This window comes from Taurulus bubalis (genome assembly GCF_910589615.1).
Source record: "Taurulus bubalis genome assembly, chromosome: 10".
NCBI lineage: Eukaryota > Metazoa > Chordata > Actinopteri > Perciformes > Cottidae > Taurulus > Taurulus bubalis.
Genome location: NC_136598.1, coordinates 23442724 through 23461151, shown reverse-complemented (window position 1 = coordinate 23461151; position 18428 = coordinate 23442724). Strand labels below are relative to the sequence as shown.

The 18428-nt window shown below is 46.6% G+C and overlaps 1 protein-coding gene across 1 annotated transcript; it reads left to right on the top strand.

The window, feature by feature from the left end:
• Window positions 1-551: 551 nt before the first annotated feature.
• sik3 (SIK family kinase 3) lies at window positions 552-17073 on the top strand. The gene is made up of 24 exons (XM_079225143.1): window positions 552-615; window positions 1208-1369; window positions 1563-1687; window positions 1903-2026; window positions 2880-2998; window positions 3255-3365; window positions 3699-3833; window positions 4280-4360; window positions 4913-5022; window positions 5533-5689; window positions 5795-5944; window positions 6036-6109; window positions 7239-7373; window positions 9212-9353; window positions 11838-11957; window positions 12268-12326; window positions 12503-12612; window positions 13085-13254; window positions 13338-13462; window positions 14143-14933; window positions 15046-15200; window positions 15539-15668; window positions 15764-15890; window positions 16940-17073. The coding sequence occupies exons 1-23, from the start codon at window positions 555-557 to the stop codon at window positions 15883-15885; spliced, it is 3468 nt and encodes a 1155-aa protein (XP_079081269.1). The 5' UTR covers window positions 552-554; the 3' UTR covers window positions 15886-15890; window positions 16940-17073.
• The last annotated feature ends 1355 nt before the right edge of the window (window positions 17074-18428 follow it).

The following is an 18428-nucleotide window of genomic DNA, read 5'->3' as shown; positions in this document are numbered from 1 at the left end:
GCTCTGGAATTGTGGCCTGCAATTTCAGTGTCGGCTAAACAGCATTAATGTGAATGTATTGTAACTCTCCAGAGCCGGTAAACAAAATGCAAGGTTTACGGTAAATTCTTTATTGTTTTCTTTCTGTCCTCCTCCTCTTGTCTCCAGGTGGCTATAAAAATAGTGGATAAGACCCAGCTGGACGAGGAGAACCTAAAAAAGATCTTCAGAGAGGTGCAGATCATGAAGTTGCTGAAGCACCCCCACATCATCCGCCTCTACCAGGTACACGTTCAGCCACAGAGCAGATAACGCACCGCTGCTCACATCTTACACCTGAGACCCACGGCCCAATAGGAAAAGGACAAACTGAACATGTGTTGTAGCTGCACCAAGGTGTTGAAAATATCAGGCATTGTTTGGAAGTATAACATCTATAAAAACAAGCCACTATGTAAAACAGTTTTTGTTCTATCTGAATCTCCCTGTGTGTGTCTGCCAAACTCTGCTGACTCATTCTGTTGTGTAACGGGTGAGCCGCCCGTTGTCATGATTTTGTTTCTGTCTTTTAGGTGATGGAGACGGAGCGGATGATCTATCTGGTAACAGAGTATGCTAGCGGTGGAGAGATATTCGGTAAGGGACTTCCCGACTGTTGCCTTGATGTAGATCGTCTTGATCATCGCCTCCCCCTCTGCTTTTCAATTCAGTTTATTTTGTATCGCCCAAAATCAGAAATCTGTACACATACAACATCCCTGTCCCAGGACCTCAAATCGGATCAGGAAAAACTCTCCCAAAAAATAGAAAAAACCTTTCACAGGAAAAAAAGGAAGAAAAAAAATACAGATTTTACTCACAATTTTCTGAAAAAGAGAAAGCCTGGTCTTTAAAATGTGTCAAAATCTCATACATTTAGTTATAAGAGGATTTTCTTTTTTATCTGTTGTTTCCACTGCATGTTTGTTCTTGATTGTTTTAATAAACGTGATGTGATTTGACTTTTTCTTCATGAACTTCCCTTTGTCCCATTTATTTGAGTCATTCCGACGTCCCGTTTCTCTGCTTCCTAAGTGATTTAAAACAAATCCCTTTTGTGTTTCTCCTCGATTGTTTAAAGTTGTGATGTATTTGCCAATATCGGAAAACAAAATCATTGTCTTCATTTGCACTTTCACACCGGAGTAGCATAGATCTCTAAACTGTTTCGTTGTGTGCGTGCGTGCAGATCACCTGGTGGCTCACGGGCGCATGGCGGAAAAGGACGCCAGGAAGAAGTTCAAACAGATTGTGGCAGCAGTCCATTTCTGTCACTGCCGCAACATCGTCCACCGAGACCTGAAGGCTGAGAATCTGCTGCTGGACCACAACCTTAACATCAAAATTGCAGGTGTGTGTGTGTGTGTGTGTGCTTAAGAATGTACGGGTGTGAAACTTAATTAAGTGGTTTTGGGCTGTCTCGGTGAGTGGGCGAAGGCAAGTTCCAACATGTGCTTTTTGGAGCATTTTTCTTGGGTTGATTGAGTTCACTCTGTCGAGGTAAAGTGACGAGACCGAATAAACCTCTCTGCTCACCCCGCCAGATTTTGGATTCAGTAACCGGTTTTCTCGAGGACAGCTGTTGAAGACGTGGTGCGGCAGCCCTCCCTATGCCGCACCAGAACTCTTTGAGGGCAAAGAGTACGACGGACCTAAAGTAGACATCTGGGTGAGTAGACTTCTAGGTATGCATGCATGCATGCGGCCCTGTTGGGGTGCAGCGAATTGGCTTGAAGACAAAAAAAAGAAATGAAAGGGCCTGAAATGTTTTTGTCTTCAAATATAGGACCTAAGTATAGACTATATCGCTTTAGATTTAATAGTTGTTTCATTGTTTTTTTAAGTCCTATTTATATATTATGTACTCGTCTTTTCTCTCTACAGAGCTTAGGTGTGGTGTTATACGTGTTGGTGTGCGGCGCCCTGCCTTTCGACGGCAGCACTCTACAAAATTTGCGGGCACGTGTCCTCAGCGGGAAGTTCCGCATCCCCTTCTTCATGTCCACAGGTAGGTCTACACTAGTCCGTCCTGAGTCTCTTGACGTCGTCCTCCAGACCATCAGACCTATTGCTTTAGGGCCAAGCAAAGTCTGAAGCAATATTTCACCAAATATACATTTCTTTTGTCTCAAGCACCTAAATAAACCTTCTTGGCTATTAAAGGTGCCTTCTGGAGTTTTCTGAAATACAAACTAAAGTAATGTTTTCAGTATTTCTCACCAAAACCCACTTTGTGTTTATCCGTGTCCTCCATGTTCAAAGATAGTTTACAAGAGATGCAATAAACACGTTGAGTAAACCTTTCATTCCTCATTACAAAGTTGGTATTGTACGTTATTGATATACATGTTTGCTTAGTAGCGGTTTGCGGTGTCTTTGTTCGTGCATTACTGTGTAAATTACTGTGCAATTTACGTCCTTGAACAAACTAAAGAAGCACCCACTCACCAAAACATTGCGACCCTAGTGGTCAAAATAAATCCACAGGCTTTGGTTGGCTTGAATTCATGTTGAAGTTTTGACATTGGAATAAAGTATCAAAATGTTCCCTTTTCTGTGGATGCTGCGATCCTTATTTCTGCAATGAAACAATAATATCAGTCAGAGACAATTGAAGCATACGAGGAGTGAGTATTTGATTAAAGTCTTACTTTGAAAACGTCAAAAGAAATGCAGACCAGTCCCGTATGCGCTCAGTATAAATCCACATTAATGGACTTCCTCAACAAAAAATGAAAGTACCGCAATTTAGAAAAAGTAGGGGGACAAATGGTAATTTTCTTTACGAATAATACCATATTTTTTTTTTGGAGTAAAGAGTATTGCTGGTAATATTGCAAGTTTTGTTTGTGTCTTTGCAGACTGTGAGTACCTGATCAGACACATGTTGGTGCTGGAGCCCAGCAGACGGTTGACGATGGATCAGATCAATAAGAACAAGTGGATGAGACTAGGAGACCCGGACCCGGAGTTCGACAGGGTAAGACTCTTCATCGCCGATGGGCGGCGTCCTGTAATGATGATCAACTTGTGTGTAACCTGTGTTGAGTCTGTGTTGCATTGTACATGTTTTTGCACATATTTGGAGAATTGTGCCATATTTTCCTGCTTAGCTTAGCTTAGCTTAGCACAAAGACTAGACATAGCTAGCCTGGCTGTGTCCACCTACCAGCACCGTTTAAGGCTCACTAATTAACACGTCATTCCCCCTCTATCTCTCTCCTTCCTCCATCCAGTTGATAGCGGAGTGTGAGCAGGTGAAGACGGAGCGAGAGATTGAGCTCATCAATGAGCAGGTGCTGATCGCCATGTGCGAGATGGGCCTGGATCGAGAACGCACACTTCAGGTTGGACACAAATACGTAGCTGACTTACACTGATGTCTGTACATTGTCACGCTCTGCCTTTTGTTAAAAATACGGGTGTAGAGGTACACGGAAGTCACAATTCCTGGTTTAGGAGTCACGATTCAGTGCCTCAAATCCCCGACAAATGCATAAGGATCTGTTTAGTTTCCTTTTATTCTGATCAGACAGAACAAACACTTTTACCAAAAGACAACAGGCTACAAAACTGAAGAAAAAAAAACATTTACAGCTATGAAACTGAAAAGGCTAAATGGAAAAATCTGTTTCAAGTCATCTTACTAGCTTGTACTAATTCTTCCTCCTCTTCTCTAGTCTTTACAAACAGATGCGTACGATCACTACAGTGCCATCTACAGTTTGCTGGCTGACCGCCTCAAGAAACACAAGACCCTGCGTGTTGCCCCGCCCACACCGCGCTCCATTAGCTATCCTCTTAACGCTGTACAGGTAAGATTCATTGTTTACTGGTGTCTGCATGATATGATGGTGGTTTGCAGCCCATTTTCAACTCTGTTTCATAATATTGTGGAAGGTTTTTATAGTTGTAAGCACCGTTTCAAGCTGGAGTTGGTCAAAACCTGATCTTAACTCACCCTAAAGTTATCTGATCCATCTTATGTGTGTATCTTTCAATACAATTAATTTATTCTATGAATGTATTCTTCGTGAATGTGATAAAAAGTAACCGTTGATTGTGAAAGCTTGAGGCATGAGTGCTTTTGATGAAGGCGTGTCTTTGTCCACTGAGTGAAGTTAATTGCTTTAACCTACATTCACCAATCCCACTGCGCTAATGAGCTTGCTAGAATATTAGCACAATCCTCACACGACCTGTCTCTGTGCGTGTGTGTGTTTGTGTGTGTGTGTGCTTCTGTGTGTACGTACGTGCCCAGCAGACGGATCCACAGGGTAATCCCGTTAGCATGACCGTTCCCCATGTCCAGCTCATCAATCCAGAGAACCAGATAGTGGAGGTGAGTCCATGATGGTTGCAATGAGCGGCCAGCAGTACGACGTAAGCTCGCTAAACAAGCTAAACAAGCTAAACAAGCTAGCTTATGGATCTGAAAGCCCAACCACGGCTCTGACTGCTTCTTACATAAGAGTTTGTTCGCTTAACATTGTTGTCCCTTGACCTCACGGAAATGATGCATCGGTGCTATTGATCGTCAACACAACAGCTTCCAGTCTTCATATATTTTTTTTAATGTTTTGCATGTTTTTAATCACTGGCTGTGCAGTATTTACAGTTTACTACTGTTAGTGCGGCCCGGGATCCATCGCATAGTCACACACGCACACACAGAACACACACGGCCTCAAAGCTGACTCACAAATGCTGTGAAACACAAGAATGCGTCAGATTACTGCATTGCAGCAGGGATTTTAATAGAAGACCTGAACTTTTTAAAGCATGTATATTAGAATTAAAATATATTTAAAATGCGTATGATCGTTTGGGACATTGCGACACACACTAACAAAGGGCGTTACCAATGAAAAGAGTGTGTGTTTGTGTCGTGTAGCCGGATGGCAGCATGCCACTGGACAGCGATGAAGGGGAGGAACCGTCTCCGGAGGCCATGGCGCGCTACCTTTCCATGAGGCGGCACACTGTGGGAGTACCAGACCAAAGGTAAAACTCTCCAATCTGCCATCGCCGATGTTTCTGTTATCGCTACGGTGTCACAAGTAGTGATTTTACTGCTGCGTAGTTTCCGGTACTAACTCTAAAATGTCTCTCATCGTCCGTCATTTCCTTGCATTTTTTATTTCCACCAGCTATTTTGATGGAAGTAAGTCTGTATCTTTTCAGGCAATTTATCTGTCTTCTTGGGTTAGGAACAAACGTATGCACCGATCATTCATATCGTCAGTTTTGGGTGGAACACTGCATCGAAATAGCATTTATTTCCGTCAGTTGTCAAACGATGGCTGATGCTGTATTTCTGCCAACGACGGATCACGTCAGGTTGTGGCGTGTAATGTTTATTAAAGGATCAGTGGCCGGGGATAGTGGAGTGTGGGTTATTTAAGATGCATTTAAATATATCATCGCAAATAAGACTAACTATTATACGAGCTAGTTGCCAAATAAACGCGTCCGTTGACGCCTCTCCTGTCGTTGTCTCCTCTTCCACCACAGGACGGAGATGCAGGAGGACCTCCAGAAGCTGCCCCCAGGTTTCCCCCGCGGGGCAGTTCCTCAGCCCCCTTTCCCCTCACTGGCCCCCACTATGGGCCAAATGCACACTCTCATGCCCACACAGAGCTTGCAGCCCACACAGCAGCTGGAGTACAAGGTACAGTCAGCTGCGTTACATTGGACGGCGAAGCCAGAAAGCTTTGGTTAATTGAGCAGAAACCTACTAAATATCAACTGCATTGCCCTTCCCCTGATCCTCCAGGAGCAGTCGTTGCTGCAGCCCCCTACCCTGCAGCTGCTCAACGGCATGGGGCCTCTTGGTCGGCGAGCTTCCGACGGCGGGGCCAACATTCAGCTACACGCGCAGCTCCTCAAGAGGCCCCGGGGGCCCTCGCCGCTTGTTGCCAGCCCGGTGAGGATCTGGATTTCTGTGCAAGTTTCTCTGTTCTCCCCTCGTGTAAAAACGCGTGAGTGTTGACTGGTCGATTCTTTGCCCCTCTTAGCACCCGATCCCTGCAGTAGCTCCGGTGGATGAGGAAGGTTCAGACGGAGAGCCAGACCAAGAGGCCGTACAGAGGTAACCCACGATTACGGTTTTGGGTGAAGGGGGTACACTGTACAGGGGTGCTGTCTAAACTGGACTCTCTGGGGGGCCCGTAACCTGCGACAAGAATTCAGTGTCAGTCGTTTTATTAGTGAGATTTACATTTATTCTCTAAACACTTTACTCAACACATTTGCTAGTGAAAGTAAATAGTGGTCTGCATCATCACCCTCTGTGTAAACAAACCACATACAGGCCTAAAGTACATCAGGCTATTGACATGCATATGTATGTAATTTATTTAGCAAAGACCTGTTTAAGAGGAGGTATGTTTTAAATCCAGTTAATTGAAAAACCTTTTCTTTACAAAAGAAAGCAAAAAACTGTGGTTACCAAACAAATACAACACAGTGGAGGTTATTGGACATATTTATGAAAGCCAGAAAACCCTTTCAAAATAAGAGCTTGGAAGGAGCTGAAATCAGGCCAGAGTAAAGACAGTGTCAGGTTTGGTCTACGGAGTTGGGATGTTGGATTCAGAAGTCCAGGTTAGGGTTTCCCAGCTGGTTCTCCTCAGACAGCACCTCCTGTAGCCGTCGCTGGTGTCCTGGGTTGCTGGGAGTGAGTGCCTCCAGGCTGCTCTGCTTTTTCCTCTGGGAGGTGGCCACTCTGCTGTGGCGCTTACCCCATCTCTCCTCCTATCTCCATCGCGCAAATGCCTTCTGCCACAGTTCCAAACTCAATCTGCCACCAAATCCAACTCTTTTAACCAAGAGCTGCTTTATTATCTCTTTCATTTCAATAAGTGCCAAATTATTCTCCGGACTTTCTCACTCTTTCTCACACAGCTTTGCTTACTCTGAAGCTTGCAAAACCTAAAAAAAAAAAAAAAAAAAAGGCATCCAGTCCAATCCTTAAATTGGAAGCTGGGGGGTTGTGGGATACCCGTAAGCACAATAACATCCATCTATGGTGTAATTTAATTGATGTTCTTCTGATTGGCTAAGATGATATGAATGATGGCACCCATTGGCAGAGGTGGGAAGGGGCGGGCCTTCCCGCCCTCCACCCGTCTCCATTAGCCAATGAGGACAGAGAGCTGACCAGCGCTGCTTCCTGTCTCCCACCCTCACCCCCGTCCTCCCCCCTCCCTGCGGCCCAGGTACCTGGCGAACCGCTCCAAGCGGCACACGACGCACGCGCTCATGAGCACATCGCATGGCGAGCCCTCGGCAGAGTCACAGCGGCCCCAGGGCCCCCGCCAGAGGGGGGGCTGGGCCCCCGACACACACACCCGGTGAGGGGATACGCCCGCTCCGAGCTGTATATGCACCATCACACACAAACACACACTCACGTTAAATGAGGGGCATATTAACCCTGTCTTTTTCCCCTCTCTCACACTCTTACTTGCACACACAGCTGATCTCTCTCTCTCTCTCTCTCTCTCTCTCTCACTCTCTCACACACACACACACACACACACACACACACACACACAGACACATATTGGTGAGGATGCACTCTCACCAAGGGAAGGTTGTGCACCTTCCAAAGTGGAAGTATATTTTTTGAGGTGGGGGGTTAACCTTTTATCTTTTTCTCCCTCATGAACCTGGAAGGAGCAGGTATTTAACCAGTTTAGATTTAGCAGATTTAGTCTTGTACGAGCAACCCCGCGAAGCTAAATCATTACCTTTTGTGCTTTGTTTCTGTCCAATAGCAGTCATGTGTTGTGTCCAACTCTGGCCGGTGTCCAACATAAGTATCATCTTCCTCCGACTCAGATTAGAGTCTTTTGAGAGGCTAGATGTGCTTTTGTTTTTGGATGCATTGCCAGAACATGTTGTCTAAGTTGTGGCTTCATAAAAGGAAAGTTGTTGATCATGGAACACTTTTTGGCAAGCAGATGCTGTGATACACTGGCCATCTGTATGCCAACTCATGGTGGTTGTATGTGTGCGTGTCACCATACAATGAGAAGTAGCCAATCTCCTCAACATTGCCGTTGATGGCAGATGTTGCTCTGTGCGGTGAGTAGACAAGAGCTTGTTTGTTGAACAGCTCTTAGTGGCCCTTAGAGGAATTTCCTTTAACAATGGTATGTATATATTGTACCTTTTTTTTTTTTTTAACTGATGATAACTTGTGGCATTTAATATCCTGAACGATTTTGACTCATTGACTTGTTAAAAAGGTGCAGTGACTTCTGGGACAATGTGTCGAGGTTTAAAAGTGATATGAACTGTAGTCGCTGTGCAGCGCTCAAAATATCAGGACCAGCCTCCAAACAGTTGAGCCATCCTCTATTTTGCACAGTCCCTCTCTAAAACTTCTTACTCCTGCTCTTCTGTTGGGGTTGACAGGATGGATGAAACCATTTTAAGGATAGCGGATTAATTTTCAGTTTTGTGAATTCTGGAGTCCTTTATGTATGTAACATTCCCAACCCAGTGGCTGGTGAGCCTCAGAGCCACCTGGTGGGCTGCAGAGGTACTGCCAAATGGTTGGATTAAATACAAAATGTTTGAGTAATTTACAAAGCTATTTATATTTATAACTAAATAAAGGAATCATTAGTTTAAGTGACCAGTTACATTTGAATATCACCAAGTCAATGACAGCAGATCATCAGTGGAGACCACGTGTTGCCACTGTTATCCTGCCAACATTCCTACGGATGCAAGGGCACGAAATATATATTGGAGACAACCGTGGGCCAGTAAATGCTCCAAAGTGTGTGTTGAGGAATTATGACGCTGACTACATCAAATGGGGATTCATAATGGCAGGCAGTGATGGGTGTGGGTAAACTGACTGAGGCATCACACATATTTACAGCCCAGTTTTTTTTCTTCTCTTATTTATTTTTTGTCATTTCTTTGTAAAGGTGTTTATTGTGGGCCTTTTTTTAATGACAAAAGGTTGAGAGCCCTGTTGTACACTCAATATATCACAGTCATATAACTGGTAATACTTTGTGCATGTTTGAAAAGCTCAAGCGTCTCATATATCTGTTTCTGTGTCTGTGTGACTGAATGTGTGTGTGTCTCTGTTATCCGTCGTGTGTGTGTGTGTGTGTGTGTATTTGCGTACACACGTATTTGTGTCTGCTCCCTGTGGTCCCCTCCTCAGATCCAGCTATAAGGACTGTAACACCCTCCACCTCCCCATGGAGCGCTTCTCACCTGTCAGGCGGTTTTCTGACGGCGCAGCCACCATCCAGGCCTTCAAGGCTCATCTAGAGCACAGCAGCCTCATTAAGCAACTCAAACAGGTACATCGCCCCATACCATCTGGGTTTCTTTTCGTTGCTCGCTATAAATCAAGTTATTATTTTTTTTCTCTGGGGGACTGTGGGAGGAAATAAGGCAACATTTCTGTGAGCTCATGTGAAAGCTAAAGCTTTTAAACTGCTCATAGGAGTAGGACTGCTCGGTGCTCTCGAACAGTGACGCAACATATTTGGCTCTCAAGGCAAACGGTGCAGAAATAGGGCTACGTTGCAGCTAGTCTGACGTAAGTCCGACTCTCTCAGGAATACAAACGTAAGTTCCCCGGCACTGCAAACCTGCTTTAATGCGCCAAGATAAATTCAGTGGTGCAGCAGTCGCTCGCTAAATGCGATGCACCTATTTTCCTTCTACAACAGTAACATGTTGGATGAAGTGGGATGTGCACTGCAGATGCTTTTCAGTTGGATTCTGTTTTTTCCAGTAATCCGGAGCACTTTTATTTGTCCGAGTGAGAGAAGGTCCTGTGACTTGGTGCAGTTTTGGAGAAAATGTAATTTCATAGTTGACTGTTTTTATTATGTTATTATTTTCCATGAAAGACAAGTTGCGAAAATGTTTGTGTATGCTGTCAGATTAGAGTTCTGAGAATAAGGAAGTAATATTGGTAAATCTGAATCGGCCACCTCTTGTCCTGGCTACTTTTTTTTCTTTTTCTTTTTTGGGTGTGAAACAGTGCAGCAGTGTTGATCTGAGTAAGCTTAGTGCCATTATTCATCTTTGGCTGTGACGCACTTCAAGGAGAAGCCAACCCACTTCCTTTTGATACCCATGTAAACCAATTGAGTCGCTCGCACACGCTGAGCCTCAGATCTCCGGGACGAGGTCCGAGTTCACGTCGGGCCTCCAGGAGCACTGTGATCACTGTGAGCGTCACAGTGATGCCTAAAACAGGGGTCAACGGGGTCGCAACGGGAGGAACGCTTACAAGAGACTCCAGGTTGGACTTAAAGCAGCAAAGATTGTCCATGATATGACGGTCAGATTATCTGGGGGATGGAAGATGAAGACATCGAGGCAATGGTTCACAGAAGAGGATGTTTTGATTAAATCATTGATTTGGGAGGGCTGAGGCTCGGAGGGGAAAGCGGGTCGTCCTTCAATCATAAGGTTGCTGGGCTTCCCAGCAGTCCACTGCAGTATACGTATATTGTCATTTTTTTGTGGGGTGAAGCCAGACGACAAGCTACAGGGTTCTTACGGTCATGGAAAACCTGGAAAGGTCATGGAATTTTAAAATGGTTATTTATAGGCCTGGAAAAGTCCTTGAAAAAAGTATAGTTAAGCATAGTTTTGGAAAAGTCCTGGAAATGTGTTATGTTCATGTCGTTCATTTACGCCGAGTTTGAAATAATTAATATGCTTTTAAAAGAAAGACGCTCAAAATCCAAGCAGACATTACATACAGGCATCTATATAAATGTTTATTCTTTTAATCAAACTATTGTCTCATTCATTTGTGTCATTTAAGGTTTACTGTTTGCTTTGACGTTCTCATTGTTAGTTTAAATACTACATTTACTCACTTTTTTATGTATACGCCCAGATTTCACAAAATGTTTGGTCATGGAAATTTGGTTTAAAGTCATGGAACTCAATTGGTCAAAATGTGTATGAACCCTGTATTTGTGAAAGTTTGTATTCAGCCCTTACAAAACACCGCCACAGGATTTCACTTTTCAAATGGTGGAACTATCTGGTGATCCTGATGGAAAAGAAACAGTGAAAGTGTTCATGGCGGCAGAGATGAAAATCAGAGCTTTATGTGATCGTTCGTTCCCATTTATCTTTATCCTGCTTTTTTTTTGTTTTTTGCAAGCCGAACCAATCTGAGCAGCGTCATTATTAAACGCCGACACAATTTAGACTTATTGATATCTCGGCGTACAGCCTTTCACCTGAGAGAACCCTCGCTGCTGCTGCTGCTGTCTGAGACATCACATCATTCCCAGTGGCACTGCAACGGGATTACCTCACCCGGTAGGAGGCGTCGGCAGGGAGGATAATTATCGTGTCCACGGCGGGTGCTTCATCTCGGGCCTGCAGTGACATGCCGGGATTATCATTGCTCTTAAGTGTGTAGAGGGTTAATAGGGGTTGAGAAGAGGTCAACGCTCTGAAAGAACCCCTCATGAGATCACATGACATTTCTACTACCAGGAAGATGCACACGTTGCAACTGGGTCCATCACGAGTGTTGCAGCTGGTTTTTCATGGGTAATGAAACAAAATCTTGTTTGCATGTTGAGGAAATTGTTTTGGACTTGTGACTAATATTATTGATCGATCTTAATTCTGAATAGCTTGATGGTAGTAATCAGAGAGAGGAGATGTCAAGTAGATGAGCTGTCACCTGTTACGGATATATTGGTTAGTGCTGCAGTTGGGGAAAAAGCTAGCACGATGGCGATTTCCGTTTTCAAATGGCGTCATTAATATTTGGGCGCCGCGTCTATGTTTCCCTGCAGGAGTGCGAGCAGCTCCAGAAATTGTACGCCGCCCAGCATGATGAGCGATTCCTGGAGCACACGCAGCAGCAGCATATCCTCTACCAGCAGGAGCAACACATCCTCCACCAGCAAATCCAGGTATTTGGCTGTCAAGATGTGACGAAAAGCCACAACAACCCTCCCCAGATCTTTGGGACTGTTCATAATCTTTCGTGTAGGATGGGTTGAGCTGTGTTACTTGACCTTGTAAAAAAACGGACATAAGCTTCATAGGAAGTGCTATTGATTTGGTTCACCGGAGGCTTGGATATCGCTGCACTGCGGCTTCATTCGTCTCCTCAACTCGAGTCCTCTCTTTGGGACGCGCTCTCTCCTTATTAGCACTTCAGTTAGCAGATATATGTTCTAGTGAGGCGTCGGATCCAATTCAGTTTCTCTTTACCCGCAGGGTCTGTCTTTAGGCCACGGAGAGAGCCAGCCCAGCCACCTAACCCACCAGCTCCAGAGGTGAACACACACACACACACACACACACACACACACACTCGTACATACATTACTCATCAGCTATTGAACGGTGAACAATGAACTTGATACTGTGGTGCAGCGCTATCGTCTGAAGTGTTACATCACGGCCCTATCTCTTCTCCTCTCCTCTCCTACTCTCTCCGGTCCTCCCTCAGGTTGCACATCCAGCCCTCCAGCCCTCCGCCAACACATCCCAGCAACCACCTCTTCAGACAGCCCGACCAGAGCCCTCCGCCTTGCTCTGCAGGCATGATGCAGGGGCATGGTTAGTAAGGCTTATCTCGCTTGTAACTGGTGTTTACGTGGGGGCGACACAGAGATAAATGCATCTTCGACTGGTTGTAATCTTCTGACAAATTCGTATAAATGTGACTTATTTCAAAGCAGTTATTGACTTTTCAGTCACATCTTAGCCTTATATTTTTTATTTATTGTTCTATGAACAGGTTGCAGAGTGCAGTTCAGGCTCTTGATTACTCGCTGGCCTTTGTCTGTGCATAAACACAGCGTGCACACAGTAACCTGTGATATTATGTTGAGGTAACAAGTAATTCTATTCACTCACAGTAACACTACCTTTAGTTCAAGGTCAGTCAGGACCATGCCTAACGATGAGCCGAAGGGTAGTAGTAGGAATGCAGTGGGCACCCATCTAAACCAAATGTTGCCAGTGGGTGGGTAAAAGAAAACTTTGTGTGGACGTAGATTTATCCCTCACGACTTCTCTCCTCTTCCAGGAGGTCCGTCACCAGTGCAGTACCAGCACGGTGCTCCTGCGCTGTATCAGGGCCAGAGCGGCAGCCCGCCTCCCACAGCAATGAACCGAGCCTCTCTACCAACCAATCAACAAGCAGCATCTGCTCGCCCCGCCGTACCATTGGCCCAGGGCGTACCTCAACAACAGCAGGTGAGGCCGCATGTGTTGCTTTGAGATAAAGTCTCTCTGAAGGTGAAGGTCTTGAGTCAATAATGATTCTTAACGTTGTGCAGGTGACCATTCAGGTTCAGGAAGTGGAGCTGGGAGGTGTAGCGCAGAGGCAGGGCGGCTTTTTGGCCACGCCCGGGCACAGAGTCCTCGGGAAGCAGCTGAGCGCAGACAACGCCGAGACGCACAGGTGACCCCACCCACCCCGTCTCCTGATGGCGGACATTTTCCGTGTTGTCGTCTTCTCTTTTTATTTTTATTTTTCCCTCCATGACCACCTCGCCGCTTTGAATAGACTTCATGCTATTTGTTTTATCATTGTGTGTTTCTCACATTTTTTTTGTTGTGTTTTTTACATTTCTGCCATGTACACTGATTTTTCTACAAATTCGAGTTTGAAACTGTAGTCAGTAATAGAGATTTTATCTGCGAGAGAGCAGACTTCTGTTACCAGTATTGAAAATTAATGTAAATCCCCCGTCAACTTCGCTGAGATGACATCATCAACACATTCTCCGCCTCAGTGTAGCTGGGTGAGTGATTGGATGTCAATGTTTTGGAAGTATATGTAGAAGTCCCAACGGTTAAAGTAGTCAGCGATGTCATCATCATCATCATCCCATAAACGGTCCCCTGTAACCAGGACCGCCTTCACTGAGAGAATGTGTAGAAATCTTCGAATAGATCTTAAAAATGTATCCGTTGGAATTGATTTCACACCTCTCAGTGAATACTTGTACCTGGATTTAAGCTCAAGTGTTTGCTAGTCTGTCTCTGTGCAGTGACTTCAATGAACGCATCACTATTGGCAGCATGTCCATAGACAACCAGTCGCTGATCCTCCTCCACGTTCCCTCCCTTTTCATCCAGTCGCAGCCTCGGCCGCTTCACATCGGGTTATGACCAAGCTCAGTTTAATCCCCACCTCTTCTCTGGCGACATCGCCGCCCGGGGCGCCGCCGGCGTGGTCGGCTCCTACAGCCACTACCTGCAGGGGACGTCCCTCAAGGTCCCAGGCCTGGAGGAGTACCAGAGCGGGGTGGTCGGGACCGGCACCTACGGCACCCCCTCTACACTACAGCAGGCCCTGCTCTCCCCGACTCCCCTGGAGTACCGCCCCCCTCAGCATCACGTCACTCCCACCCTGCAGGGCCTCCTGTCCCCCCGCCACTCTTTAACGGGCCACGCCGACCCCCGGCTGCCGCCCCAGGACCTGGCCGCCCTGCTGAAGAGGCACAGTCCCCGGCCGTGCTCGGCGACCACCACGCCGCCCAGCGGGGCGCCCCAGGAGTACGGAGAGATGCTGCTCCTCCGCCAGCTGAGCCAGGGCGAGAGCTTGGAGATGCCGGCGCCGCAGAGCGCCCCCGGGGGCCAACATTATCACCACCTCCTCCAGATTCGACCCCCCGACGTCCAGCCGCAGCAGCAGCAGCAGCAGCAGCAGCAGCACCCGGCCCAGACGCCTTGCCCCGGCTTACCTCACTCGGAGAGCATGGAGGAGGACGATGTGCCGACTGGCTACCACCACCCGCACGAGGGCCTGCTGGCCAAGGCAGGAGAAGGGCATGAGCTCCTGGGGCCTCCCCGAGGGGGCACCCCGCCCTACAACTCCCCTACACACAGGCACGGGGGCTTCATAAGGAATGCTCCAGAAGCTAGAAGTAAGACATGTTCTGAAACTTGGCCTTCATCTTTGTGTTGCTGGCTCAGACATTGAGATTAGCATCTATACCTTTTTTTTTATTTATTAATGTCCACATCTTTTTCTGTCAGATTCGGAGAATGTGGAGGGCAGGCCCCAAGGGCAGGCCATGGAGGTGCCCGACCATAATGGTGTGGGCTATTCGAGAGGTCCCCAGGGTGACGCCTATAGGTCCCGTGGACAGCTACAGCGCCACCACACCATCCAGACCTGTGACGATGCCTATGTGAGTGGAACACAAAAGCGCCCAATGCAAAACGGATGGCAGGAACTCACTTCTATGGCACGTTAATATCGGCTGGGTTTCTATTAAAGGGTATGATGCAATAGTTCATCTTGCTTACTGTTTAGTAGGATGACAGCTTAAGGTAAAACGGCAAGTTTGCATGACTGAATTCATCTCGAAGTCCTGTTCATTTAGATGTTTCTCGAGGCGTCCACACACTATTAGCACACCCAGTCATCCACACACAGTTCTGACTCCTCAACGCTGCTAGAGGCTGCTCATTACGAGTTTTTCTTCTTCTTCTCTGCGTCTAAAACGGTTGTTCACTCTCTGTCCAGGATCAGGCAGAGCCCATGTCGGGAATGAGCCTGCTGGCCGGGAAGGCCCTCAGCTCCGCTCGCATGTCGGACATTCTCAGCCAGACGTCTCTGACGGGAAGCCAGCAGCTGCACCAGCGGGAAGAGTCGGGTCAGTAGGAGACGTGCATCAGGGTCCTTTTTTAAGAACTTTTAAGAAACATGCTTGTCTATATCCGTAAAATGTGTGTTTTTTCCTTTGTGCAGCGTGTGACGTGGAAGAGGAGCTTCATGCGGCAGCCTGCTACCCCTCCTCCTGTACCAGTGACATGCTCCTCAGCTACAAACCCCCTGACCTGCAGTACAGCATGGAGCAGGCTGGGGTCTAGCACAGGTACACACACACACACACACACACACACACACACACACACACACACACACACACACACACACACACACACACACACACACGGAGCATAGGCTTGGTGGAAAGAGATTAGCTTGTCCAGGAATAATTTAAATAGACTTTTACATACCTGTGAGGAAAGCGTGTGTGTGGCTTCAAGCCATATTAACTATAATCCTGAATGAGCCGGATGACAGCCACCCTTCTCCCTCTCCATTACTTTGTGAATCTCATTTAGTTTATTCAACAACCACGTGGGTCGTCTTCTCGACCTTGCTGTGGTAGTTTATGCAACATTTATTAGTATTTGTCCATTTTATCTGATTATTATTACTCTTTGTGGATTGGACTTTTTCATGTTTTGTTTTACAACACTGTTTGTCAGTGGATACAATCAGGCTTTTTGACAACAATCAAACAAACAAACAAACAAAATGATTACACTTAAGTATTTCCCGCCATCAGGTCTGCATTTAGTAGAGTATTGTATTTATGAGTGACTTTGCTATGAAGCACATATTATTGTTCTCTTTTTCGTCCTCATGATGTCATGGTTTAAAGGCCACTGTGCCTGTAATTACTTCAGTCTTTGATCTAAAACTACCGTAAAAGCAGGGTTACAGGCCGCTACTGCGTTCAGTGTAGCAAGCTGATGCTGCTGCTAGCTCCCCGCTGTAGCAAGCTAACGCTGCTGCTAGCTCCCCACTGCTAGCTCCCCGCTGCTGCTGCTAGCTCCCCACTGCTAGCTCCCCGCTGCTGCTGCTACTGCCCGCGTCCCCTCTGCCTGAGTCGGGCGTCGAGCCGGGGCTGGTCCTGCTACCTTCGGTGGTTGTCGGGGAACTAGCGGAGAGCTAGCAGGTAACTAGCAGCAGCGCTAGCTGGCTACAGCGAGGAACTAGCGGGGACATCGACCGAACGTAGTAGCGGCTTTTAACCCGACTTTACGTTAAATATCAAGAATAAAATGTTTCACAAGTAATAGAGGCAGGATGTTCCAAATATGAATAGTTTCTTCTTTCCCTGTCTTCTTTTAGGAAGGGGTGCATCCTGTGTACAGCGATCCATATCAGCCATCCTGAGTTGTGTTGAGTTGAGCAGCATCACGCCAAACCACCGCCCTCTGCCCAAACAGGGGGGTGGGGGCTCTACGTCCATCTGTCTGTCTCCATCTGTCCATCTGTCCTCTGCGCAAGAGAGGGGGAGTGTGGGTGGGCGCAGACATTAGAGGGGTGGTGGTGGGGGGGGGACACAGGTGGGGCCTCAGGATTCCAAAGGTCAAAGTGCCAGCATTTTCTGCACAGACAGCCAGCATTCATTGCCGCAGGTTGTCTTCTCTTTTCACCTCCCATCGTGGGTAGATTGGGGTTCCACTCCTCCCTCTTTTGACTCGACACGCCCCCACGCCCAACTGCTGCCCTGACCTAACCCCCCCCCAAAAAAACACACACGCACAGACACACACAACCACACCACCCTTTTATCTTCTATTAGCTGTTGGCATACTTCATTATGTGCCTCATCGGACAACGCATTAATACAGTCATAGTTGCAAGAACATAGAGTCTAATAACACACGCACACACACACGCAGTGCTGCCACAAACCCAAAGTATTCACATTTGTGTGTGTGTGTGTGTGTGTGTGTGTGTGTGTGTGTGTGTGTGTGTGTGTGTGTGTGTGTGTGTGTGTGTGTGTGTGTGTGTGTGTGTGTGTGTGTGTGTGTGTGTGTGTGTGTGTGTGCGCATGACTGAGAAGAAGAGGTGAGCGGAGGGGAAGGGTGCCCGAGAGGTTCATTCTGCTCCTCCATCTCCCCCACATCCCTCCTCCTGCAGCAGATCATTCCGGAGCGGGCTGAATTCTCAGCCGTGGCGGGCCCGCCCCTTTTTTGGGCCGGGCGGCGGGTGTTTTTGGGGTCGGGCTCCAACTGGGCAAACCAAAACCGCTCTCATCCAAAGATGGAGCTCAGTGACATCGCACAGGACAAACCAGCTCTCTCAGTGTTTTAATTTTTTTTAATTTTATTTTCTTTGTTCTGGCAATCGTTTTTTCTTTTGTGTTGTTTTTATTTTTGGAATTAATTTTTACGGCTAATGTCCACGTAGGCAATATTGTTACTCTTTATTGTTATTACTGTTTTCTGTAAAAGAGGTTTTATCATAATGAATATTATTATTAAAGGAAAAACAGTTCTGTGTTGCAAGGAAGACGACATTGTTCTTTGATTACTTAAGTAATTCTGCACTTTCGGTTCAAGCTATCTTCTCTCTGTTTCCACCTCTCCTTGCAGTTCTTCGCTCTCTATCATGCTGTTGCCCTGCGTTTCACCCTCCTCTTCCTCCACACCTAACTTTGCCCACCTCACCTCGGGGTGACCCCTGACCCCTTTGCTCCAACCGCCTTCCTCCCTTCCCGTGACAGTGTATTGCATTGTGGGTAGTTTTACCAGACATTTGCTCCTTTCCTTGTACAGTGATGCCATGTATAGAACGCTATTGCAATTTCTGTATCAAATCCTTTCTTTTT

What these genes read in the sequence shown, in the direction of transcription:
- sik3 (XM_079225143.1), top strand. Translation starts at nt 555, where the DNA reads ATGGAGACGGAGCGGATGATCTATCTGGTAACAGAGTATGCTAGCGGT. An exon ending in ATCGAGAACGCACACTTCAG is followed by an intron (nt 3,366 to 3,698) that starts GTTGGACACAAA and finishes CCTCTTCTCTAG; the next exon opens with TCTTTACAAACAGATGCGTA. An exon ending in CACAGCAGCTGGAGTACAAG is followed by an intron (nt 5,690 to 5,794) that starts GTACAGTCAGCT and finishes CTGATCCTCCAG; the next exon opens with GAGCAGTCGTTGCTGCAGCC.